The sequence below is a fragment of the Xyrauchen texanus genome, chromosome 21 (genome assembly GCF_025860055.1).
Source record: "Xyrauchen texanus isolate HMW12.3.18 chromosome 21, RBS_HiC_50CHRs, whole genome shotgun sequence".
NCBI lineage: Eukaryota > Metazoa > Chordata > Actinopteri > Cypriniformes > Catostomidae > Xyrauchen > Xyrauchen texanus.
Window position 1 is genome coordinate 20,851,685 of NC_068296.1, and position 26,368 is coordinate 20,878,052.

General features: G+C 39.0%; 1 protein-coding gene across 1 annotated transcript in view; it reads right to left on the minus strand.

Annotated features, from left to right (window-relative positions):
- Window positions 1–540: 540 nt before the first annotated feature.
- Window positions 541–26,368, minus strand: part of carmil2 (capping protein regulator and myosin 1 linker 2) — a 63,953-nt gene continuing 38,125 nt past the window's right edge. The window contains exons 31-40 of the mRNA XM_052152795.1: window positions 24,769–25,178; window positions 15,882–15,985; window positions 14,281–15,052; window positions 13,345–13,449; window positions 12,617–12,653; window positions 11,957–12,025; window positions 10,303–10,653; window positions 2,870–2,977; window positions 1,819–1,911; window positions 541–1,065 (exon numbers count right to left, since the gene is read on the minus strand). Coding sequence (XP_052008755.1) covers window positions 854–1,065; window positions 1,819–1,911; window positions 2,870–2,977; window positions 10,303–10,653; window positions 11,957–12,025; window positions 12,617–12,653; window positions 13,345–13,449; window positions 14,281–15,052; window positions 15,882–15,985; window positions 24,769–25,178 — 2,261 coding nt within the window. The 3' untranslated portion in view covers window positions 541–853. The remainder of the gene's footprint in view (window positions 1,066–1,818; window positions 1,912–2,869; window positions 2,978–10,302; window positions 10,654–11,956; window positions 12,026–12,616; window positions 12,654–13,344; window positions 13,450–14,280; window positions 15,053–15,881; window positions 15,986–24,768; window positions 25,179–26,368) is intronic.

The following is a 26,368-nucleotide window of genomic DNA, read 5'->3' on the forward strand; positions in this document are numbered from 1 at the left end:
ACAATAAAGTACACTGCATTTGGATCCAACCCATTGTCTGCCTCCTCCTGCATCGTGACACATGGAATTATTGTCAATATTTTCCAAAATCCCAACATTAGAGATATCCCTATATTTGGTAAATAAATTAAATTATCTCATCTAGCCAATTATAGGCTAGAGAGATTTAATTGTGATGTTGATATATTTTGTACATTCTGTGGTCTGCAGGCGGAAATTAGTTTAAATATTTTATGGAGTTGTCCCTACTCGACATGTTTTTGGTCTGATTTCTGCAAGATTGTTAGAGATCATATCATTCCCAGCTTTCCACTTTGTTTTGAAAACATTTTATTCATTTTTTTTAGTTATGACATGTCTCTTCATAAGGAATATTATTGGATTAATTTGCTGCTTTTTTGGCAAAGTTTAGGATTCATATGGTGGTTATAAACAATTATTTTACATTTTTAATTCAGAGGTTCAGGAATACCTACAAATTATTTCCAATTTGAGAAACAAGAAAGCTGTTAAGTGTATTGAAATATGTAAACAATTAGACATTTTTATTTAAACTGTTTATTTATTATTTATTTTCCTTTTTGTTTTTTTGTTGTTGTTTGTTTTAATATACCTCCTGGCTATTGATGTAAATGTTTTGTAAGCATATATATCAGTGGTTACAACCCATAAAAAAGCCAGGACTCTTAATGACACAACAGAATTCACTTTTTAATAATTATTAACAAGTATAGGTTGATTTACTCTTCTTCTTCTTCTTTTTTTAAACACATTTGTTCATAATTCATCCTTTTGTACATAATCTAGCGTGCAAGGCAAAGGTACACATGATAGAAAATAGATTTGCGCAAGGTCAGTCCACGTGTGTCTCAGGTGAGGGGGATTCAGTTCTTTGGTCTGATGTTTCTCCCTGCGTTGTGTGCTGCTCTGAGATCGTCTCCCTCTCCTGGTTGGTCATTTGCTCAAGGGGCCCAGAATGGCTCTGCTCTGATTGGCTGTCTGTGACTTTTGTGCTGTCCATCTCATCTGTCCGTTCAGTGCTCTCGTCCCTCTCTACAGATTTCACTGTGAAAGATATTGGCACACATTGATGGGCACATCTTAATGCTCAATAGAAGTGTACTGCACAAGATCAACCAAAATCAGAGTTGAGAATTTGAAACATAAGACAATTAAAGATTGTGAGTCTGCAAAGTTATGTGGCTGTACAGGGAAATTTGTTGAAAATGAATGTGATATTGATGATTTGTTGATACATTGTATATTCTATATTGGTTAGGAGTTTTAAGAGCTGTTCATTTTTTGGTTACTACTGCACACATTAAAACACATTAAGAACTTCAAGGTAACAATAGATGCAGACTACAGAAAGGGTAGAGGACAGTTGCTATTAACTTTGAAACAGTTGCAGCACTGTCCAGCGATGTGACAAGCTATAATTAATCAGAAACATCTTTTTGACAAATTTGTACATTTATAAAAAATATTTTTTCACACCAACATTTTTTTTTACAATAAACGAATGAAGGCAAAAAAAGTAATTAGAAATTACACGGGACAGAACAATATAAATTGTAACCAATCACAGAGCCTAAAATACACACTTTCCCTTTAACATTTCCCTTTTAATTTAACCTGAAGTATTCATGTTGAATAAAAAGTTAATTGACATATTATATGTTGGACAGACATTTTATACATATGGTTGAAACATAGATACTGTCTTTCTTTTCCTCAAACACACACAAACACACATAGATACTTGTTCTTGTTGTATTGGAGTGCCACCTCACTGCACTAATCAGTTAATTTACTCACCTTCCAAATCCTCTGAGCAGGGCATCAGTTCCCCCAGGTTCACTCGCTTCCGCCCCGGTGACCTCTGCTGTCTTGGCAACGCAGCCTTTAACTCTGAGAGAGGCCATAATAACAACCCTCATCATTTAATAGTGATATAAAGTATATTAACTGCTGTCAGGAATCCATAGAAAGGAATGTATTTAGTGTTTTAAAAGTAATTACTTGAAGGTATAGTTCACCCAAAAATGAAAATACTCTCATCGTTTACTCGTCCTCATGCCATCCCAGATGTGTATGACTTCCTTTCTTTTGTTGAACACATTTCTCAGCTTTTTAGTTCCATACAATGCAAGTGAATGATGACCTTTGAAGGCCAAAAAGGACATAAATGCAGCATAAAAGTAATCCATATGACTCCAGTGGTTTAATATATGATGATAGATGTGAGTGAAAAACAAGTTTTTTACCATAAAATCTCCTCCTTGCCCAGTAGGTTGCGATATGCAGAAAGAATGTGAATCACCAACAACAAAAGAAGAAGAATATGAAAGTGAAGGTGGAGAGTTGGACTTAAATATTGATCTGTTTCTCACCCACATCCATCATATCGCTTCAGAAGACACTGGAGTCATATAGATTACTTTTATACTGCCTTTATGTGATTTTTGGACCTTCAAAGTTCTGGCCACCATTCACTTGCATTGTATGGACCTACAGAGCTGAAATATTCTACTAAAATCATGTTCTGCAGAAGAAAGACATCTGGGATGTCATGAGAGGGTGAGTAAATGAGGAATACTTTTTTTTGGGTGAACTATCATTTCTTTTCAAGTTTTTCAATGACACAAATTTTCTGAGTTTAAATCAACATGATTATAATCTTAATTTGGATGGACAGTATAAATTACAATATCAGATCTTCTTAAATGTGTAGTATGCCACATTGACAGCTAAAGTATCATTCATTATTTAATCTTAAAATATAACACTCAAGTAATGCTCTCATACTACATTGTGTGGAATCACCATTAGTCAGAAAGATGGGCATATAACAAATATAAAGACTCACCCTCAGAGTCAAGGAATGTGGCGTGTTGCTGGAGAGAATCCTCATGGACAGACACGGCACGGCGCTGAGGAGAGGGCTTCATGCGGGGCCGTGGAATAGGGAGGGTCTCTATGAGAGGAGAGATCCGCAGTTAGTCTGTGTCCATTCTCATAAAGAAATCAACACAGTACAGCACAGTGTCTTTCATTCTTTTATTTTTTTCCAGGAAATTTGTAGATAAAGGATTGATAAGATTTTTAATGTGCGACCAGCACTGCCTCCTCTATAATTAGATCACAAATGATGTCAGGGTGGATATTGTGTTTGTGTGGGACATCAGTGGATTCAAAGAGGAAAAATGTTGGACTGCTCAGTGTCCACAGAATCTGCTGACATATAGGCAGCACTTGACACCACCAGGGGACGTTCATCTCATTACATTATCATAATATTCATATTCTCGGTTATATGGTAATTGCACTAAGATGACATTTTAAGATACCAAGTGGCAGAGATGCAGAGTATTAGAACAAACACTGAAAGTATTTTCATCAGAGCCCATTTGCTGTATCGGACTCACAAGCATTGAATTACATGACTTATGGGGTAGCAGTAATTGAATTGTCATTGGCTGAGCTCTAAAAGGGGCAGCACACTCTGAGAGCTTTAAGATTGGCCATCGAGGGAGGTGTTGAATGAATACAGACACTAGTTTAGTCATTATGTGGCCATTCTGTAGAATTATACATTTGTTTAACAGTGATGCATATCATAATGGCAGAGTGTGAGTGTACACATGAGACAAAGATCCAGAAAGAGAGAGAGAGAGAGAGAGAGAGAGAGAGAGAGAGAGAGAGAGAGAGAGAGAGAGAGAGAGAGAGAAGAGAAAGAAAGAAAGAGGACAGTGTCTCTCAGGGTCATGGTCCACTAGGGGGCCTCAGTAAACTTCGAAGGAGACCACATTTATTTTAAAATAATTTGAAATAAAGAACGTTATATTGAAAGAATTCAACAACTAAAATGCTAGAACTGATTAAAAACTAAAAATAGTGCAGCATATAAAGTAAGCTCAATTTACCAAACAAATTTGGTGAATAAAACTGACAGCTCTAGTTTTTGTTAATAAAACATTTAGCAAAACAGCACCACTGTCATCGTTTAAGGAGTAAATATAGCCTGTAAACAGAGGTGGGTAGAGTAGCCAAAAACTGTACTCAAGTAAAAGTACAATTATTAAAAGTGTAGAAGTAAAAGTAAGAAAGTATCCAATTAAAAGAGCATTCAAGTAGTGAGAAACTCGTTACTTTCAAAAATCACATAATAGTCGTTTACTCCACTATATTCCATTACATAATACACATTGAACATGTACTACAGAATTATAATTATTATTAATGGATATTCTGTCATCATTCACAATCATGTTGTTCCAAACCCACATGACTTTCTTTCTTCCATGCAACACAATAAGGAGATATTAGACAGAATGTTTGCCTGAGTCACTATTTACTTTCAGTGAATGTTTATATATATATATATATATATATATATATATATATATATATATATATATATATATATATATACTGTCAGTCCATAACATTCTGTCTAACATATTTTGTGTTTCACATAATACAAAGCATTACACTGGTTAGGAACAACATGAGGGTAGAGAAATTATGACAGAATATTATATTATGGCTGAGCTGTCACTTTAAAGAGATGAAAATTAAATGAAAATTCTCTCATCATTTACTCACCCTCATGCCATCCCAGCTGTGTGTGACTTCCTTTCTTCTGCAGAGCACAAATTCAGATTTTTAAAAGAATATTTTAGCTCCAAAAAGCACATAAATGTAGTTTAAAAGTAATCCATAAGACTCCAGTGGTGTAATCCATGTCTTCAGAAGTGAAATGATAGGTGTCGGTGAGAAACCGCTCAATATTTGTAATTGTTTGCTAGACAGCAGGGGCGATATGCAGATACTGTGAATCACCAAAAACACAAGAAGAAGAATGTGAACATGACCTGTTTCTCTATTTCTCATCCACACCTATCACATCACTTCTAAAGATACTGATTTAACCACTAGAGTCTTATGGATTACTTTTATGATGATTAATGTTTGTTTGTTTAGCTTTAAAATGTTGCCACCCATTCACTTGCATTGTATGGACCTACAGAGCTGAGGAATTCTTCCAAAAATCTTCATTTGAGTTCAGCAGATGAAAGAAAGTCATACACATCTGGTGTTGCATGAGTAAATAATGAGAATTGTAATTTTTGGGTGAACTATCCCTTTCAGGGCTCTTGTCAGATCTGGATGAATTTGTCAATAAGAAGAGATGTTTGGAAATATTTCTAGTAATTATTACAATGAAAACGTGAAAATGTCCCACAAGAACATTATATATAATGTTGAAATATAAACCAAAGCAAGATCATGCTTTATTAATGCATACTTTTGCTATTTCAAAGCTTTTAAATAAGAATCAGAATCAGCTTTATTGCCAAGTATGCTTACACATACACAGAATTTGTCTTGGTGACAGGAGCTTCCAGTGTACAACAATACAAACAATACAAAAACAGCAGCAAGACATAGGTAATTAAAAACAAAAAAAAACGAATAAAAAGAATTAATTATACATATGCGTACATACAATCACCTTCATACATACCCACATACACACACGCACGTAGTGCAAATCTATTACAAATCTGTTATATAAAGAATATTTTAGAATATATTATGTACAGTGCAATGTATGTAATGGCAGAAGTGGATATGTTGGATACTATAAATAAACTTAACTGTGTATTGCACATAATTATTGCTCAATGGGGCAATATAACTGTTCATGAGCCAGTCGATGCAAGGGTTGTGTTTGTGCAGCCAGGGGTAACCCAAGATCACAGGGAACTCAGGAGAGTCGATCAGATAAAACTCCTCTATATTTTGATGTTGGAGAACAGTGAGACGAAGAGGGTAAGTGATCTTTGTAATGCAGCCCCAAGGGTCTGCCATCAAGGGCAGTAACGGTTTGGGGACGAGGAAGTAATTGGGTAGGTACTCCAAGCCTCCTGACCAGAGACCGGTCCAGGAAGTTGCCAGCAGCCCCGGAGTCAATCATGGCTCGGACCTGATGTTGATGGACTTCCCAAGAAAGGGTAACAGGAACAGAAAGCACTGCATTGGGGGGAGGAGGAGCACTAATCTTCCCCATCAGAGCCCTCCTGTAACTGGGCGGGGACGATCGTTTCCCGGAATCTCGGGACAGAGGAGACGGAAATGCCCAGATGCACCGCAGTATAGGCAGCGCTTCTCCCTCATGCGGCACTCCCTCTCGGCAGGTGAGAGTCTGGAACGCCCCAACTGCATGTCTTCCGGGTGAGAAGCGTGCAGGATAGGGTTGTCTGTTTCCAGACAATCCTCCCTGGAAGCAGGCCATTAGAGCTTCGTTGTTCCATCCACTACCGGAAGCAATGGTCCGGAACTCTATAGCAAAGTCTGCCGTGCTCCGTGATCCCTGCTTAAGGGTGAGTAGTTGCCTTGAAGACTCCAGGCCACTCACTGGATGGTCGAACACCCGCTTGAACTCCTCCACAAAGAGAGCATATGTGCCACAACAGACATCCTGAGATTCCGACACCGCAGAGGCCCAGGAGAGTGCCTTATCTGGAGAGTGATGATGTAGGCAATCTTAGAGCGGTCAGTAGGGAAGCTTGAAGACTGGAGTTCGAACGTCAGGGAACACTGAGTCAGGAATCCTCCACATGAAGAGGCATTCCCTGAAAAGGCCTTAGGGGTGGAAGCCGAGGCTCAGCGACTACTTGGGATCCACCAATGGGAGGCGGACGCGGTGCTGGAGGTGAACTCTCTGGGATCCGGTGAAAAAGCTGACCAATGGATTTCATCACATCAGCGAGAAGGTCAGAGTGTCTGGCCATCAGCTCCTCCTGACGGGTGAGAACTGCTTCATGGCGTTGGTATGCTACCTCATACTGAGCCATCATGGCCACCAGGTCCTTATAGGTGAGTGTTTCTGGATCCATGAGTGACTTGGTCTTTCTGTCACGACCCAGCCCAGAACTCGTGTCTCTGGGGTAAGAGCTAGACAGTAATACCACTGAGCCACCAGAAAGCAGGGGTAGGATCCAATCAAAACACAGGATACGAGGTCTCAGGTAAGATAGTTTAATAAACAAAAGATGATTACAGAAAACTTCAACAAAGAATCTCCTAAAAATGGAGGTATGACAAAAACACAAAAAAAAAAAAAATCCACGAGGGGAGAAAAGTAGGCAGAAGCAAGAGAACTGCTTGAAATAACTTAAACAACAACCCTAACTTTTTACAGGGTCTCAAAAAATCCTAAGAACTCAAGTAGCCAGGCAGACATCTCAGACAAAGACCAAGTAACCAGGGAGAACAAAGACAGAGCTTAAATACACAGGGGGAAACGAGGTGCAGGTGGAGATGATTACATGAACAAGAGGCCACAGGTAAGTGGAATGACATCTAGTGGCAGAACTAAGGAAACAGCAGTCCCAAATGCTGACAGAGTAGCTTTTTTTAGCCACTCTGATTTCTTTATTCAGTGTGTTCCTGGCCTGATTACACAAGACTTTATCCCCACCCCTGTAAGCATCCTCTTTGGCATGACGAATCTGTTTGAGTTCTCCTGTGAACCATGGTTTCTCATTGTTGAATGATAAAAATGTCCTAGTAGGGATGCACATGCCCTCACAGAAACTGATGTATGATGTAACAGTATCTGTGAGATCGTCCAGGTCTGTTGCTGCAGCTTCAAAAACACTCCAATCAGTGCAGTCAAAGCAGGCTTGTAGTTCCAGCTCTGCTTCATTAGTCCATCTCTTTACAGTCCTTACAACTAGCTTTGTTGATTTTAATTTCTGCCTGTAGGTCGGAAGATGATGAACCAGACAGTGATCAGAGAGTCCCAAAGCTGCATGTGGGACAGAGCGATATGCATCCTTTATTGTTGTGTAGCAGTGATCCAAAATATTCCTGTCTCTGGTGGGGCATGTAATGTGATATCTGTATTTGGGCAGTTCACGTGTGAGATTTGCTTTATTAAAGTCCCCAAGAATAATAATAACTGAGTCCGGGTATTGTTGTTCTGTGTCTCTGATTTGATCAGCCAGCTGTTACAGCACTATGTTCCCATGTAAACACACACCAGAATAAACAAAGAAAACTCCTGCGGCGAGTACAATGGCTTACAGTTAATAAAGAGTGCTTCCAGATTAGGACAGCACATCCTCTTTAACGTTGTTACATCTGTACACCAACTTTCGTTGATCTAAAGGCATGTTCCACCGCCTCTCGTTTTCCCCGTTAACTCCGCGATACGATCCGCTCTGAACAGCTGGAAGCCCAGCAGATGTAATGTGCTGTCCGTAATGGCTTCACTCAGCCAGGTTTCTTTGAAGCACAGTGCAGCAGAGTTTGAGAAGTCCTTATTAGTACGTGTGAGGAGATGTAGTTCGTCAGTTTTGTTGGGAAGAGAGTGGAGATTTGCTAGATGAATGCTCAGCAGGGCTGTTCGAACGCCGCACTGACGAAGTTTAACCAGCGTGCAGGCTTGGTTCCCTCGCCTGCGTCTCGTAGCGCGTTTAAACAACACAGCTGCGCCTCCAACTAAAATGTCCAGCAAAACATCAGAATATTCAAAAACCGGGAAAAGATTATCTGGTATGTGCTGCCGAATGTTCAGCAGTTCGTCCCTGGTAAAACTGACAGGAAAAAGATTACTAAACACAGGACAAACAAAAACAACAAAAGAATTGGAGAGCTCCACACCGAGGCGGCCATCTGCGGCGCCATCGTTGCACTCCCTATAGTGCACAATATAGTGCACTATTTAGAGTGTCTGCTATTTTATAGGAGTGTTTGAATTCTGAGTGAGCCACTTGTTCCTTACTTTTGTTAACACATTCTTACCCACAATGCACTCTAATTTCAAGTGTACATTTCAAGTACACTCGATGATGGTTAATTTCCCACAATCCACTAAAGGGAAGACGTACAAGATGGGATTTTACTGCTTTCTTCACTCCTGAAATGTTTTATTTCATGCTGAATGTAGTAAATTACTATTTGACGAATCATTACTGGATTAAAATAACATATAGAGAGACAAAACATACAGATACATTTAAAATGTACTCTTTATTTGATAAAATGTGTTTACTCTTTATATTAACACACAGTATATATTAAAAATGACAAACAGAATGAAGATTTATTGTATTGATATATTATTTAATAAGAATAACAAATAAGGCCCAAGTATTTTAAAATTTCATGTGACGTTTCTGCACCAGCCCCAGAGCTCCGACACTCGTCCAAATTCACTAATTTCGTTCACTTACTGCTGAGATATAGTGTACTAACTGCCATTCGCTATATAGGAAATAGTGAATGAGGGAACGATTGCGGACACAGCCACTCTCGTCACCACAATTGCCTCACGCCCGCACATCTCACATGCGCGCCCCACGCACCTCCCTGTGCATGTGCAGAAATGCTGTCTGTTCACGCTCCAGTTGTCGATCACGCAAATGGCAGTGATTTACACTCAACTTGGATGTTTACATGGATTTATACAGTTAATCCTACCTGTGTTAGTTTCCAGTACCTCCGCGAGGGCGTGGAATAAATGCATAAATAATGCTTATGACATGCGGGACGAGGGACAAAGCACACTGATATATTGCACTTTATCACTTAAAAACTGATGTCATAAGAGCCCAGATGCAGAATCACCCTGAAAATCTCATTACACAGAAAAACCGCTTTAGAATTAGAGCCAAACCTTACCTTAGCGTGCTGCCTTAAGTTGGAGCTGTGACTTTAATCATGAAATATCAGCTTGTCTTGGTGTTAAATGAAGGCATTGCATGACAAATCTATTCTTTTTTTCACTGTCAGGAGTGAAGAAAGTGTTTCACTTTAAAGAGTTTGATGCTGATGCAGTGATTGAGTGACAGTCTGTGACACCGGCTCAGCACACGCAGCTCTGTGAACTTCCGCTCTCGTAAAAGTCCCATTCAATAATCTCTCAATAAATTACACATTAATTCAAATTAAACCCAGCAATGTAACGACACCCACTGTAAAGAAGTAAATGTAAAAAAGTTCATTAGAAAGTTTCTTGAGTGAGAGTAAAATGTACCCACTTTTAAACCTACTCAAAGTAAATTTTCCCCAAAAAAGTTACTAAAGTAAATGTAACAGAGTAAATGTAACATGTTACTACCCACCTCTGCCTGTAATGGGGGCAAATAGGGGACCTTAGAGTTAGAAATGTTGAGAGCCACTAAACTAGGAAAATGGGCCCTTATTCAATTAAAACAAGTTTACAACAGTGTTTTAATTAAACACTGGCTTTCCAATTCTCCCCACTTGACTAACAGTGAGACAAACCTTCAGTGACGGATTGTGCTCTCTCTGCACGCTCCCTGACATCCGTGCTGAGAACTCTCCGTGGCGATGGGGCTGGGGGTGTCTCTTTCCGGGGAGATGGAGTTGGGGGCTCCTTCTGGTGAGGCTGTGGGATCGAGATGGTCTCTGGTACCTCTTCCTGACCATCCTGAGAGGGGCTGGGTAGCTTGGAAGTGGGTGTGGCTGTTAGGGATGAATCACTAGTAGGAAAAATAAGTGGCTTGGCTGCCGGTTTAGGGGGCAATGGGCCTACAGGGCGCTCTGGGAGTAGTGGCTTTTCTGTACGGTGGAACTCCAGAACACTCTGGGTCACTCGGGTTGGTCGCCTGGTGTCTAGAGAAAATTGGAAGTTTAAAGCAGAAGTTCAAAACAAATTCAAAATTTTGTCATCATTTTCTCATCCTAATGTTGTTCCAAAACTGTATGAATTTCTTCTGTGTCTTTGATAGTGCTTCAGAGCCACAGTGTTTACACCTTTCATGGGAATCAATCTACAAATGGCTTACTTGTAGTTGTCTCTGCATATTTGGCTAAAACACTGAAAAATGACACACTTGAGCTTTAAAGGAGTCATGTCAAAGAATAACATTTTCCTTGATATTTTGACATATAAGAGGTCATTCTACTATAAAAACATACCGTAAATTTCAGAACTCAAATCTTAATCCTCAATGCAATAAAATTATTTATTGAAACCAAGCTGCAAAAACTCCTTGTTCTCTACTTCAGCGACTTCCCTACGTTATTTGGTGGCCCATTCATTCTTGACAGCCTCTACAGTAACAACATTAATGACTACTTTACATCATCGCATCCTTGGCCTGCCCACTGGTGCTCCATTCGTACTTGGAGAGAGAGCAGGACAGACAGGACTAGTGTGGCCTAACTATTCCTGAACACCAGAGGGACTATTTTGATAAAAACAAAAATGTATATAAAAATGCACTATAACTTTGACCATTGCCATGTACCTTGCACCGCTTTTAAAAGACTTTTTAAACTCTAAAAAGGAAACTCCATTCTGCATTGAAGAGCTGAGCTGCTCTTACTGTTTTTAGCACAAATGCATCCTGGACACGTTCTTGCGCACATCTTTGCTATTGTTAATTGTTGGTGTATGTAAACATGATGTCTTTGACCATGATTATGCATATCCGATGATGTGTGCCTCAGTGCAGGATGATACTGTATCTGTGTGCGTCTTGCTCATTGTGCTTTGGACTATGTATGTGCAGGTTTTTTCGGCTTATATCAGTGTGGATTGCTTGTGAGCCAGTCATAATACGATTCAAGCTTCTTCATTTTCTTCCAATTGAGTTTCAAATATGGCTGTATTCAAGGGGCTACACAATGTTAGCTAATCAAAACAGAGGGGCGTTAACATTGAAGTTTAAGGGAGGCATTTTGGCCAAAACTGAGCATTTCAGACAGAGGGGCGGAGACAGGGTGAAAATGATAATATTTACTAAATTATGACTTTTTTGTGCAAAACAAATATACTACTATTATCAGTGGACCTCAGGGTTGATAATAAAAAAATTATAATAATAATAAAAAAAAAAAAAAAGAGCATGGCATGACCCCTTTAAGACTGTGTGAGATGAAAATTGCTGAGGCTGGGTGATTCATTTATTACCTGACGAGGTGGACATTGTGCGGGGTTTCATAAATGTGGGTGGTGGCTCAGGTTTGTCAAGTATTGCACCTATAAAAACAAGCAAAGTGTACTGTATAACAGAAAACTAACAGAGAGGATCTGCATCAACAGCCATGCAAAAAATTTTTGCACATCAACATGGAATAACTGCTGAGCTATGCTTATACATGAGAAAAAAACAGACTGAAACTAGCTTAAGGAAAAGGCTTTTATGGTGGAACCTGTAGACAGCAGTACAGTTGCATTTGAATTATTAACACAATGCTGCAAGGTATTCTCAATGTTTGTTTTTAATCATGGGAGAAAGTGCAGACATTTGGCCTTTTGCAAAGTTGACAAAAAATAAAAAAAACTCTGTATAATATAAACAAATGCCTCTGAATACCCCATGATAAATCGATAGGATATAGTTTTGCAGTGTTAATTGAAAAACATGAGGGTAATAACAAGGAAAGACCACATTTGAACCACACATATGACTCTAGAGCACAAGTCACCTGATACCACAGAGCAGGAATTCAGAGATCACCACTGACAACACACAAATCTGCAGACACAGCACTAACAACGCAGCAAATTCCCCAGAATCCCAGCACAGAGATCTATGTTCTGTTGCAATTGAGAGAGCAAAAAACTTACCCTCAGAGCTGGCTTTTCTCAGCTCCTCATCCTTGCTCTGTAAGAGGATAACACTGGTTTAATTGAGATGCCTTCTACATAAATGTATAATCCCTAATTCACTCACACCATTTTACATGTATAGAGCAAGCCATGATTCTGATACAGTGGTTTTAGCTGAGTGGATGACCGGGTAAAGGTGTTTTGCTTAATATGATGCACTTTTGCAGCATCAAATCTGATAATGCTGAATTATTTACACACATTAATACATTTGAAAAGATCTCCAGAGAGCTAAGATGTTTGATAGCATCGGTTCAGAGGGGAAATATTTTTCACAATGAAAAGCCACACTGTCGACAACAATAAATACAATGGACCCTTTTCACAAAGTTTAATGAGTAAATCTAACAAACTAGTCAGCATTGCTTTGATGGGGTTTCACTTACAGCTGCTGAAGAAGTGACAGTAAATCTTTCTCTCTCTATTTTTTTCCTCCTTTGGAAAGCTATAGAAATGGTGATTTGTTTTTCTTTTGCTATAATAGCAAAGGAACGCAAGCAATAACATTTGTCTCCTATTTACTTCTATACACCAGTGGTGCTGTTAACCCTCCCATAGTTTACTTTCAGGTTCCAAATCCAGAAATGTGAAAAGGGGCCATACTATTCAAAAGAACTGCAAAAAGTAAAGACAAGTGTATAAAATCACAATAAATGATCTGTTATACAGGAAATACCCACACTAACCTGACTCTGTTTGGAGTCAGTAGGAGATGTTTTGGTGACTCCCATGCGATGAAGCATAACATGGAGATGCTGTTCAAAACTGGACGAGCTCTCAGATGCATGTTTCTAGAGAGTGAACAAGAGCTCTTTAAGACATTACTTTTCAAACAGTACATAAAACTTCCATATCAATATCTGTGTTTTTAACATTTACAGCACTTATTAGGCAGTGATCTGAGCCAAATATGAAATAAGCAGCATAAACCTCTATAGAATTTTTCATCCTCCCATCCAGTGCTTTTGGGGTAACCAATAATAATAATATTATTGTAAACAATAATATCAGCATCATACTTTTCTTAGTATTCACCAATATTCACACTAGCCAAAATGGCACACATTCCTTATAAAATCTATGGAATGCAATAAGAGTGTCAGTCAATGATGTCACATATTACCATCTGATGATACACCACTGTAACATGGTTCTGCCATAGTACTTTTATTGCAAGGGATCATTCTTTAGTATCATTTTTAGCCAACCTCAAATTAAAGACCTAAACAGCCATCTAAAAAATAAACAATAATCATTAAACATATGATATATGCTTTTGATGGCCAATACTGCTATCTAGAGCTGGGTAGCTGATGGTCAATATAATACCAATATAAATAAAAAATGTAACGGTTGCAAATTAAATTGCTGAATTTAAATGAGCACTTTTTTTTTAACTATAATTCCCCCCAAAACATTTAAAAACAGATTGCTAGTATCCGTTTACAAGGCTGTTGATTGATTTTGAAACTTATCACTTCTATTAATCAGACCCAAAAATGTTGCCTATAATCTCAAAATGGCCAAGTATCAGCCAATTAATTGGCCTGGCCTACATGTGACCTTCCTTCCATAAACATCAAGTCTAAACCAACCTGAGCCCAGAACCAGTGCTGACTCACCTTAGCATGTGTAGCTGTGCCGTCCTGCTCTGGCAAGACGTCGGAGAGCATGATGAGGGACTGCGATTTTCCCTCTCTAAGAGAGCGACAGGTGGGTTTGGGCCTCTGTTCTCCATCTGTGCAGCTCTTCTCTAGGGTCCGGCTTTTCTCCCATTCTGAAGGGGACACAACTTGGACTGGGCTGGGGGTTTTGGTGGGGATGGGAGGTGCAGCAAGGGGCAGTGCTGGGACCTCTTCAGTTTTGCCTGGGGAGGTGGCAGGAGGTGTGGGAGTGGACGCAGGTGGGGTCAGTACAGGGGTGGGGACATGTGAAGGAGCTTTGGGAGACATTTTGTCTTCATTAACTGGTGAAGTTGTAGAATCTGATATTGTGAGGATGGTAGTGCTGGCTGTAGTTGTGGCTGACTTGACAACGTTTTCCTCTTCTAATTTCTCTTTCTCCCTCTCCTTCTCTTTCTCCTTCTCTCGTTCTCTCTCTCTTTCCCTTTCCTTTTCCCTCTCTTTCTCTGCTCGTGCTGCCTCCCGGAGTGGTCGTATGAGATCTGCTATTGAAGTCTTTTTGACTTTGCCTTCCGGGCCGCCCTCGCCCTTGGCCCCTCGACCTGCACGGACTTTCTTAAAGGCGAAAAAGTCGCCGAACTTCTTCTTGATGTTTTTGGAGAGGGCTGTGGTGGGGATGGGGGTTGTAGTGGAGGTGGTGGGTGGGGCAGTTGTGACACACGTGGGCTCTGCGGGTTGTGCTTTAATGAGGGGCTCCTCCCTCTGGTGCTTTCTGAACACGAGGAGAGGAGAGGCATGATGGGAAATGTCTTTTGACAACCATCAAGATATTTCTTTGTTAGCAATATCACGATTCATCAAAATGATGTGTTGTGGTAACACAAATTCTAGTTCTACAAACATATACAGGGGTTGTTGACATTTAATACTTTTGGAAAGTTGACATGCTATATTCCTATATAATCTAAAACTGTTATAAATTGCATGCAGCTTTTATGACCTCATATTAAAGGTGCACTCTCAGTAATATTTGTTTATGTTCACTGACACTTAGCGCTGTAGATTAAGCAACAAAAACAAAAGCTCTCAGTTACAAATGTCAATTGTAAAAATGTGCAATTTGCAGTCAGCCTTTATTTATTCTGCAAGTGAAAGTGTCCAATTACAGGGGATAGAGATACTGCAAGTAATATTCCACTGATCATGTGATCTCATCATGTCCACATTCATGAATGTTCACCCAGCACCAAGCAGCTTTTTCTCTAAGACTGATATGACTAGAGTCTTCATCTCATGCAAGTTTACGTCAATTTAAACATTTTTTAATTTAGCAATTATCAGGAATGCTAATTGCTACTTGGGATATTTGTCCATTAAAAAAAATCAATTGTCACACACCACAGGACTATTTAAAATGATCAGTTGATAATATATACAGACCACTTTCCCCTCTATAGCCATATAAATATTAGCCTAAAATCTTGATTCAATTTTTTAAAGAAAAAGCCCATGGACAATTTAAACTACCCATAGTAAAATATTTTAATAAACATGAACATCTCTGCATGCCTTTACTGTGAGTTTGTGTGTTGCGTACTCACAGGGGGTCATCAGCAATTATCTTTTTGGTGAAGAACTCTTCTACACCTTCATCAACCCTCCCCATGTTCTCATTGGCCTCATTCTCACTCTCAGTGGCCTGCTCCTGCACATATACAAACAGACACAAGGTCATTTGACCAATTAAAACTGCATGTGAAAATGTGAAACTATTTTGCCCTAAAGGAATAAATTGAAGATCATTTGTATGCATTTTAACATGATTTACACAAGCATGTTATGTCCCTGTTGATCCTGGAAAAACATTACAATAAAATCAGTAATCATCACTCTCTAATTTAGTGGTTAGTTCGTGTTAAGGTTAGAATTAGGGTAAGGAATTAAACAGGAAGGGTCTGTATGACTCACATGTAAAGCAACCAATCAGATTTCATTTTGTTTTTACATTCTGTTAGGGGTGGTATTTGAAATAGATGATTCTACAATAATATATTGTTGTGGAAAAAATAATTATATTGGCTGTAGAGAAAACACCAAACAAATTAATAGAAATGTGTGTAGACTTTGTGTTCAGAATTTCTGTTAATCAAAAGTAATAATTACTTATTATTTCACAGACATTACTCAGAAATTAAATATATGAAATATACAAAATATACAGATTTGCTTGAGGATATTTAGCTTACTTGACAAAAAAGATTTATGATTAAGATTTGATGCCACTAATGTATGTGTCTGTGGGTGTCATTTGTGGCTAGGGTTATGTTTTTATAAAACTCCAAATGTGCTGATTCTAATGCAACAAACAACAAAGAGTGTTGCTCCAGGTACATGTTGTACTTGTGTAAATCATGTTGTGCATACTTTGTAAAGCTTTTGTTTGAGTTTATAAGGTGAGCTCTAAAGAACTCTTGAGTTTATGCCCTAGAGTTTTTGTCCTGCTCATGCACATGCATCCATACACATACATTAAACATGGGATTATAAAGACTGTGTTAGAAGTCAAGGCAGGTTTTTTGTTTGCCATTGATCTGTCTTCAGGCACATTTGCTTGTGCTATCCCATGAGAGAACCAAACCCTACCTCATTGTCTTGTGTGAAATTCTGCTAGGCCTTAAAGTCAATGTGAAATGCCATACACTACCTATTTTACTTCTGTAATGTGAAGTATTTCCAAGTGAAAAATTCAGAGAGATGTAGAAATGTAGGGTGGGACTTGATCCATCGGAAATTGCTTGCGTCATGTAAAATAGTCTGTATATATCAGGTGGTTGGAAGTAGGGCTGGGCAATATGGCAAAACACTTTTCTTTTTTTTTTTTAAACCTGGATGGATGGATGATTCCATTTTTTGTCTTTTAAATGTACTCAAATAACATGTTCTTTATTACAATGCAAGGCAAACTGGTTAAAGAAATCAAAGTACTTTTCATTATAGGTGTGCAATAAAAATTCACAAAAGAAAAAAGGTGCACCACACAGGAAGTTGTCAACATGATGCAAATGTAAAATAAATTAAAATCTAACAAACCCAGATGTTCAGAAATAATAGAATAAAATAAGCATTCTGCAAAATATTCTTAGCCAATATATATTCCTTTTTATCCAAACCAAGTCAAGAATTGATCAAATTCATCTAAAAAGTAGGCCTACTCATTTTATATCAAACAATTTAGAATCATAAACCCCTGCAGAAAGAGTCCAGGACACGTGGCGCCCTCTAGCGGTTCACACAGAGCAGCGCAGCAATAGGAAATGATTTATCATTACAATTCAATGAGCAAAGTTTGTCAAAATGATCACTTCCCAAATATTGATTATAGATGCAGAACACTTGAAACAAGTCACAGAACAGCAATCTATTGGAATCATCATGGTAAAAGAAGGAGTGGTGGATGTTAATTTCTCCCATATATTGCCTATAAATCTTTATGATTTGATATTCAAGTTACCATAACTCTCGCGTAACTAACTCTTTATCACGGGTAAAAAGAAAAGTTAGGAAACCGACGTGTAATCAATATGTAAAAACTGAAATTCGAATTAATCGGAAAAAAAAAAAAAAAAAATCGAAAAACCCTAGTTGTAAGATTGAAAAATAAGAGGGATTCATGATGTCAGTTGAAAAGGAAAGTTGTTTCAGAGACGTTGAGCAAGTGATTGTATTTTGTTACCTGTTTGAACGAACATTGAATGATGGGGGGAAAGTTTTTAAAATTCTATTTGGCTTTGCTAGTGGTTCAGAAACAACTAGGGAAAAAGAAAAAACAAACAAGAAAACTTTAGAAATCTAGAAATAGAGAAATTAGTTCTGCATCATTTCTTGGAGTCTTTGGAGGCTTTTGGAGAAAATAACTGATTGGATCCAAAAAGTGGTCTTTATAAGACAGGTGACTGGAGGAGAGGGGTTGAAAAATAAAAGGGATCAGTGACATCAGCCAAAAAAGGAAAGTTGTTTAAGAGGCGGAGCATGTTATTACATTTTGATGAAAGATTGTGAAGACAAACATTCTCTTTGGAATAACATTCAGAGAATAATTGTTCACAATAAGACCAGGAACGTGTATTAAGGAAGTAAATACTGTCAATTTAGGATTCATGTTTACTGTAAAATTGTGCCAGATCAGTAGCATAAGATTCAACACAAAAATACAGGGTTCCCGGTCTGTGTCTTTTGCCCGTTTTCTGCAGCTGCACAGACTGCGAAGACTTTGGACAGTTCGGGTATTGCAGAATGAGAGAGAGAGGAAGATGGAGAGAAAGAGAGACCACTGCAAAGCTATAGCAACCATATGCAAATAAGGGACTGCACACTGCCTGAGAAAGGATTATAAATCATTTACCACCTCTCAGCCAATGAGAAGGTAATGCACACATCACTCCATCTTCAAAAAATTAAGGAGAGAAGGTGCCCTGTTGTGTGAGGAGGCACAAGGGAAAGGTGTTTCCCACAATCTTAATAACACACAATTATATTCTCCTACAAAACAGCGCAACCAAACAGCTTATGCATAATTACATATTAATAACAGAAAACAAAGCCTTTGGGCTGGCCTACTGGGTTTGTTACAATTCTAAATAAGATGTCCACATACATTTACATATTAATTATTTAATTACTAATAGCAAATTCATTTCATAAACAGGCTTTTACAAATCATGTACAATTCATTCCAATAGTAGTACCAGATATGGATAATAATACCTGAAGAGCTATAGGGATAGTTTGCCCATAAATAAAGATTATGTCATGATTTACTGACCTTCATGTTGTTCCAAACCCATTTTCCATGGAAAACAAAAATAGTATTAGTCAACAATCACCTTCATTGCATTCAACTTCATTCATTTTCTGTACAATGAAAGTGAATGGTGACTGATGCTGACATTCTGCCTAACATCTCCTTTTGTGTTCCATAGAAGAAAGAAAGTCAGACAGGTTTGGAACAACATGAGGGTGAGTAATATAATATAACTAATATAATTATACCTTCAAGCTGACCCTTTAAGCTCTTGTAAAAGTGACACATAAGGCTCTGATGAAGCTCTTCTCAGATCAGCATTAAAGTACAAAGCTGACAAACTGATCAAAGATGTCCGACTCACGTCATGACTCATGACTCTGTGTACACCGTGGTGGATTTGCAGTTATGGCTCCCCTTTAAATTTAGGAGGAAAGAAGGAGAGATACAGAGAGATACAGAGAGACAGAGTGAACACCGTGTTCTTTCTTATGCCAGCTACTGTGTCTCTGTGCAGGAGACTTTACCTTTCAGTTAAACTTTGAACAGACCTGTCTAAATGTGTAATTTCAAGACAGATGCTTGAATTCCACTGGCCCCTCTCATGGTAAAGCTACAACTATCTGGAGTGGTGGTGGTGTAGTGGCTAAAGCACAGGGGTGTTAATCAGAACAGTCATTGGTTCTAACCCCACAGCCACCAACATTGTGTCCTTGAGCAAGGCACTTAACTCCAGGTTGTTCCGGGGGGATTGTCCCTGTAATAATTGCACTGTAAGTCGCTTTGGATAAAAGCGTCTGCCAAATGCATAAATGTAAATGTACAACTGCACATCAGAGTGATTAAAGGAATAGTTCACCCACCAAAAATGAAAATGATGTCACTATTTATTCACCCTCATGTAATTCCAAACCTTTTTGACTTTCTCCATGAAACACAAAAAGAGACATTTTGTAAGCGTGCAAAGCGCAGCCCTATGTGTTACGATTGTGTGCTATGTCTTATCCAATTTTTGTGAGAGTTCTAATTCAAAGAATAGTTTTCATGCCAGTGGTGGCTCAGCGGTTAAGGCTCTGGGTTACTGACCGAAAGGTCGGGGGTTCAAGCCCCAGCGCCGCCAAGATACCACTGTTGGGCCCTTGAGCACCCTATCTGCTCCAGGGGCGCTGTTTCATGGCTGACCCTGCGCTCTGACCCCAACTTAGTTGGGATATGTGAAAACAACTGCATTTCATTGGCTCTGTACCTGTACTCTGCACAATGACAATAAAGTTGAATCTTAATCTTAATATATGTTAATGAAGTAGTGCAAAGTGCAATTTGCTATTTTCCTGAGGAATAGGTCATTGCGCTCAGACGTTTCAATACTAACACTTACTAACTTACTAACTCAGCGCAAAGTTCATATTCAGTTCCGGCATTTGCAGTTTAGAGATTTCACCTGCAGGTGACAATAAAGTTAATGTCCAAACTCTGAAAAGTTAGTGGAACATACATCTATTTATGTGTATAAATAAAAATAAATGATATTTGTGTTAAACCTTCTATAGGCCATCATGGTTTATTTTTCTATTATTATTATTATTATTATTATTATTATTATTATGTTTATATGTACAATTGATGTATTTATATCTAATTTGTATTGTTATTTTTCCACCTGTTGTCGTAGAGTGATTTTTAAGTCACTGCAAAGGGGCCGGTGGAAAATGCTTGGATTTTGTATGATTTTTTTGACCACTTCATTATTTTGGTTATATTTTCATTTAGTTTAATGTGTAATTAGAATTTTTTATATTTTTGGTTCAATTTTTTTGTGTTTCAATAAATTAATGTATTTTCTTTTTTTTTTAATCAAATTTCACCAGTAGAAGTGAAATGCATGCCACTGCAATCACTGTTAATACTAGCCATGATTTGTGTGTCGGTAGATGAAAATGAATAATAATACTTACATTCTCTATAATTTAATGGAGCGTACATCCACATTCTGAATTACATTTTTCATGTGTATAAAAGGAGTGTGAATGATCTGTGAGCCGGTCCATTCGGCTGCAAGTGAATATCACAAAGTGATTTACTCCATTGACTCTATGAAGGACTTTGCATGCTGTGGGTATGTGAATGTTTTACAGCCCACCTTAGCATCTATTTTCAATTTGGCCGGGATCATCAGTGCAAAAGTGACCTTCCATTGATGTAAAAGTTTCTTGCATTGCTTGATTCATTCTTGTTTCTCTCTTGATTAATTTGCAAAGTCTGGGAAAAAGAAAATGCTGTGGTTTTCCAAGAAAGCCTTCCTTTACTCCTCGCCTTGCATAACACAAGATCTTTATCGGATGATCTCAGAAATCTGGCCAGAATTGATTGTCTCCCTCCGCAGATCTCTATGCCAGAACCATGTGAGCTTGCTCGATTTCCAGCTTATGGCCTATTATGTTGAGATTCGGAAGAAGCCCATCCAGGAATTTCACCATATCCCGACCCTCTTCGGCCTCAGACAATTTGGACATTATTCCGTCGGTTACAGTTCTCCATGTCCTCCAACTTCCCCCAGATATGCTCCAATTCCACCTTGGTTGCTAACGGGTTAGCAGATATTTCCTTCTCTGATGAATCCAGATAATCGATCCATTTCTCGACATCCCCCTTTCTTGTAACAATCTCAGAGAACTTCGCCTCCATGGCAGTGATCAATCGACGTATCACAGTCAGAACCTCCAAGTCAGCAATGACCTTCGTCAGCATGGCCAACATGCCCAGCAACTCTCGCCGCATTTCCCTAACCAAATTCCCTAACACTCCTTGGCTAGCGGCTCTTTCAGAGGTATTAGCTTGAGCACTTAAGTGTCTTTTATTTTGAATTATTTGACATATTGTCCTCCTAGAGCAGTTATGAAACAGAGTTTATTGAATCTCAACATTAATTTCATTAAAAAGTGTTAAAACTAGCAAAGTTCACAGAGCTCGCCATTCACACAACCGATCCTCGCATGGCGTCACGTGACTCCAAAGATACACACTTTTGACCGTCTTGGCATCATCTCTTATAGAATCATACACGCTTCTGCTTGAGGCAACACCTGTCATTGGATTTTCACCAGCCAAGGAGTATCACCCCATACGATATGGACACACACCCACACACACACACAGGTGATCTGATAAAATAACAGTAGTTTTTTACCCCTCTGTGCCCATCTCTCTAATCTCGAGAGAGACTCTATCCTGCCTGACTGCAAAATGACCTCAGAAATACACACAAAGGGACATTTTTGTACGATTTACTGTAGCTCATTTTTGTCTCCAAATTATAGATGCACACACACACGCACACACACACACACACACCTGTAGCCATGGATACACAGTATACTGAATTAAGTTAACATCAGTGATTGTATCTGGATATGATAGCCTTTGTCTTTGAGTCTGATTGCATGAGGGTACCAACTTCAGTAACTGTCTATAGCAACTGGTACTTTCCAACAGGTAGCCATGACAACATTCAGCATGATTCTCACACATGCTGGTCATCGTGACAACACAAAAACAGGTTCAGTTCTTTTACATAGACAATGACATCACATAACAGTATTAGGGATATATCAGGGTGGTTGAGTAGTCAACTACCAAAAATAGTTTTTTTAGTGGTGGTATGAATGGGAGATGAAATTCTCAAATAAATTAAGATCCGGAACTTCTTGGAGAGCGTTTTTGCATGATGATAAATTGCTGAGCTTAAAAGTGAATAACAGTCAGCACAGTAAAACTCTCTGCAAGAAGTTTAATTTCTTTAATGCTGAATTAACAATACATTTCAAGACCGTCTGGAACCAACAGTCAAGCCATGGTCGAAATCATTGAGACCACATTTTTCCCAATTCTGTTGGTTGTGAACATTAAATGAAGCTCCTGACCCGTATCTGAATTATTTTATACATACGCTGCTGTCGCACGATTTGTTAATTAGATAATCACATGAAAAAGTTGGTGTACAGGTGTTTCTAATAGAGTGCTCCATGACTGTAAATACTACAGTAAATGAAAATGGTAATTTATAAACATTTTAAACATTTTGGTAGCATCATTGTGCCATGGCACTGCCACAATAATATTTTTTGAAAAAGAATAATATAAAAAATTACATTTAAAATACATATACATGGGTAAATTTGGCAAAATAGAGGTAAATACTCTGTGGCAATTAAATAAAATAGGTATGTTTCAAATATGGTTATCAACATATCAACGTATCTATGAATAAATCCCTAACAATCACACAGAAGTGTCACGATTACAATGGAACACAAAATCCAATTATGAGGTCACAATGCCATCCTTATCTGCATAATTTACTAATAGACAAACACACAATAGAGGCATCAATAAAAAGGCCACATGCCATAGGAGCAAATTAGACACACAATAGTGTACAGGCATGTGTGTGAGCAGTCACAATTCAGAATACCGTTAAACCCATCGCTATGGCAACCATTTACCAAGTGACCATTTAAAGGATACCAGGATGTTACTGATACACACAAATATGAGGAAATAAATACATAATCCACCTTTCTTTCTTATCTCTCTATCTGTCTCTCTATCTGAAACACATAATGAAAACACTGCAGTGAGTATGTCATATTACACAAGAGTGTGAATCCATAGGAAAAACATGACCGGCTCAATAGAATCGCAGGAGATGCATGTGCCAGTGCAACCACACACAGCAACCTTTGATCAAGGGCTGAGCATGCACAACCAAGACAGCACACACACACATCAATCAGTTTCTTCCTTTAAACACTCATAGATGTCAAGCTACACCAGGTGATCCGTACAACATACCAGTTAACGAGGATGAATGTAGATGTACAGACCTCATACACACACACACACACACACACACACACACACACACAGCTACTGAATAAATGATTTCGATCCCACACCCTTGCACTACACCGTGGAATGCCATGAATAGAGGGATCCTCCATTCCTAATGACAGAAGGATGAGAGAGATGAAATGAAAGAGAGAGAGCGAGAGAGAGAGAGAGAGAGAGAGAGAGGGACACAGAGAGAGAAACCCTCCTTGATATATATACACATTAATAATAAGATGCTACAATAGTCACACCAAGCACAACCACCTATAACCACTGGAAAGAGACTGTGCCCCATTCTGACATACACACACCACCCCGTTGAGAATCACAAGCACATAGAAACACGCTGCCATTGAAAATGGCAATGAGGATACACACCCAAAAATTCATAACCCACCACAGCATCCCCCTCTCTCCAAGTGTCTCTCGCTACATATTGGAGCATTATAATTGAGATAAAGGATACAAATTAGAGGATGAAGTGAAGGAGACGGGCAGAGAGAGAGAGATGGAGAGAGAAAGCAAGAGCCTGGAGGTGCTGCAAGCCTCTGACACAGCCTGTGTTGCGGCGGATGAACCAACCTGAGCACTGCCAACAGAAAGCAGCCTCCAATTCTCTCTCCCTCCCTCCCCCCATCTTTCTCTCCCACTCTGTGCTCTCTCAATCACCAGCATCCCCAACTCTGCCTCCATCTCTCCCTGTCTGAGCCGGCTCCTCTAACATTCATTCCATCCCTCACAAATTATCCTTTCTTCTCAGTTCCCGACCCTCCCATACGCCCGTAGCCCTGTCTTACCTGCGTTCTGGTGGGAGGCTGCCTGTTCTGGCGGTTGGGTCGGGGCCTGGAGCGAGTGTAGTGCCTCAGTGTGTGGCCATCGATGGGCAGGTCCATAGGGGGCTGAGGAGGTGCTGGCTCCGAGCGCCGGGGCTCTCTGTTGCTAAGAGCGGCAGCAGCAGGAGCAGCAGCAGCAGGAGCGGCAGCAGCATCCGCCTCTCTCCCCAGGTAGGAGGGGCTTCTTGGCTTCAGCTGGCCTGCCGATGTGACTGACAGCCCCGTCACCAACGACAACGACAGGGCCCGCCTCCTCTCCTCCGTTGCTACTCTGGAGATCTGAGGCCCTCCCCCTCCTCCCATTCGCTCCTCTACATTCTGCTGGGGATGTGTGGCCACACGCGCCTGCTGTTCGCCTTCTATATCTAACAAACCTGCAGAGAGAGAGTGAGAGGAAGGAAATAAGGGACAACAGAGGGAGATAGTGAGGGAGGGGTGCCACCAAATCCTGTATAATATGTGTATCTCTCTAGAGAGGAGGAAATGGACAGGGATATTGAGAGAAACAGTATGGAGAAAGAGAGCGATGAATATTCAGAAATGAAGCAGAGGAAAAGAGAGAAGGATTGAATGGTTAGAAGTGGAAAAACAGAACATGAAAATGAAGATTAAACTAGAGACAAGAATTACTGGACAGTGCAGGTTCAGGAAATCCACATGACGACACAGGTCATCCCCACCAACCAAAAAAACAACAAATTAAAGAAAGAAAGAAAATATTACTTTTTATAAAGAAAATTTTACTTATAAAGAACATTTAAAACCATGTAGACTTTTTGCATTGTGGTATTATGTTCATGCACATTTCCCCTTAAATTTTCCTTCATTGCGTAATGCGTCAGGATGTTAATCTTTTTTTTTTGGTAAATCCCATTATTCTCATAGGTGATTCTCATTATACATTAATTTCTATAATATACTTTTTGCCCTGACATTATTATTATGACAATTATATAAAGTGGTGGTGGCGGCGTAGTGGCTAAAGCACAGGGCTGTTAATCAGATGGTCACTGGTTCTAACCCCACGGCCACCACCATTGTGTCCTTTGGCAAGACACTTAACTCCAGGTTGTTCCGGGGGGATTGTCCCTGTAATAATTGCACTGTAAGTCGCTTTGGATAAAAGCATCTGCCAAATGCATAAATGTAATGTAAATGTAATATATTTAGCCCCTAAATGTCCCCTCATTACCATAATGTTTTCAGATGTTTTTATTTTTTTGTTGTATTTCCAATTATTCTCAACTGTGATTCTCATTTTATCTTAATTTCTATATTGTAGTACTTTTGCTCTAAAATTATTTTCATGTGAATCAAGCACATTTCCCCTTAAATGCCCCCTCATTACTGTAATGTGTCTGGTTGTTTTTTGTTTTTGTTTTATTGATAATTCCTATTATGCTTAATGGTGATTTCTTGTTCTCATCTTAATTTCTATAATATAGTATTTTTGCATCAACATTATTTTTACATTATTTTCATGACAATTTTCATTAAGTACATTTACCCCCTAAATTTCCCCACATTGCCATAATGTTTCCGGATGTTTTTTTTTGTTGTTTTT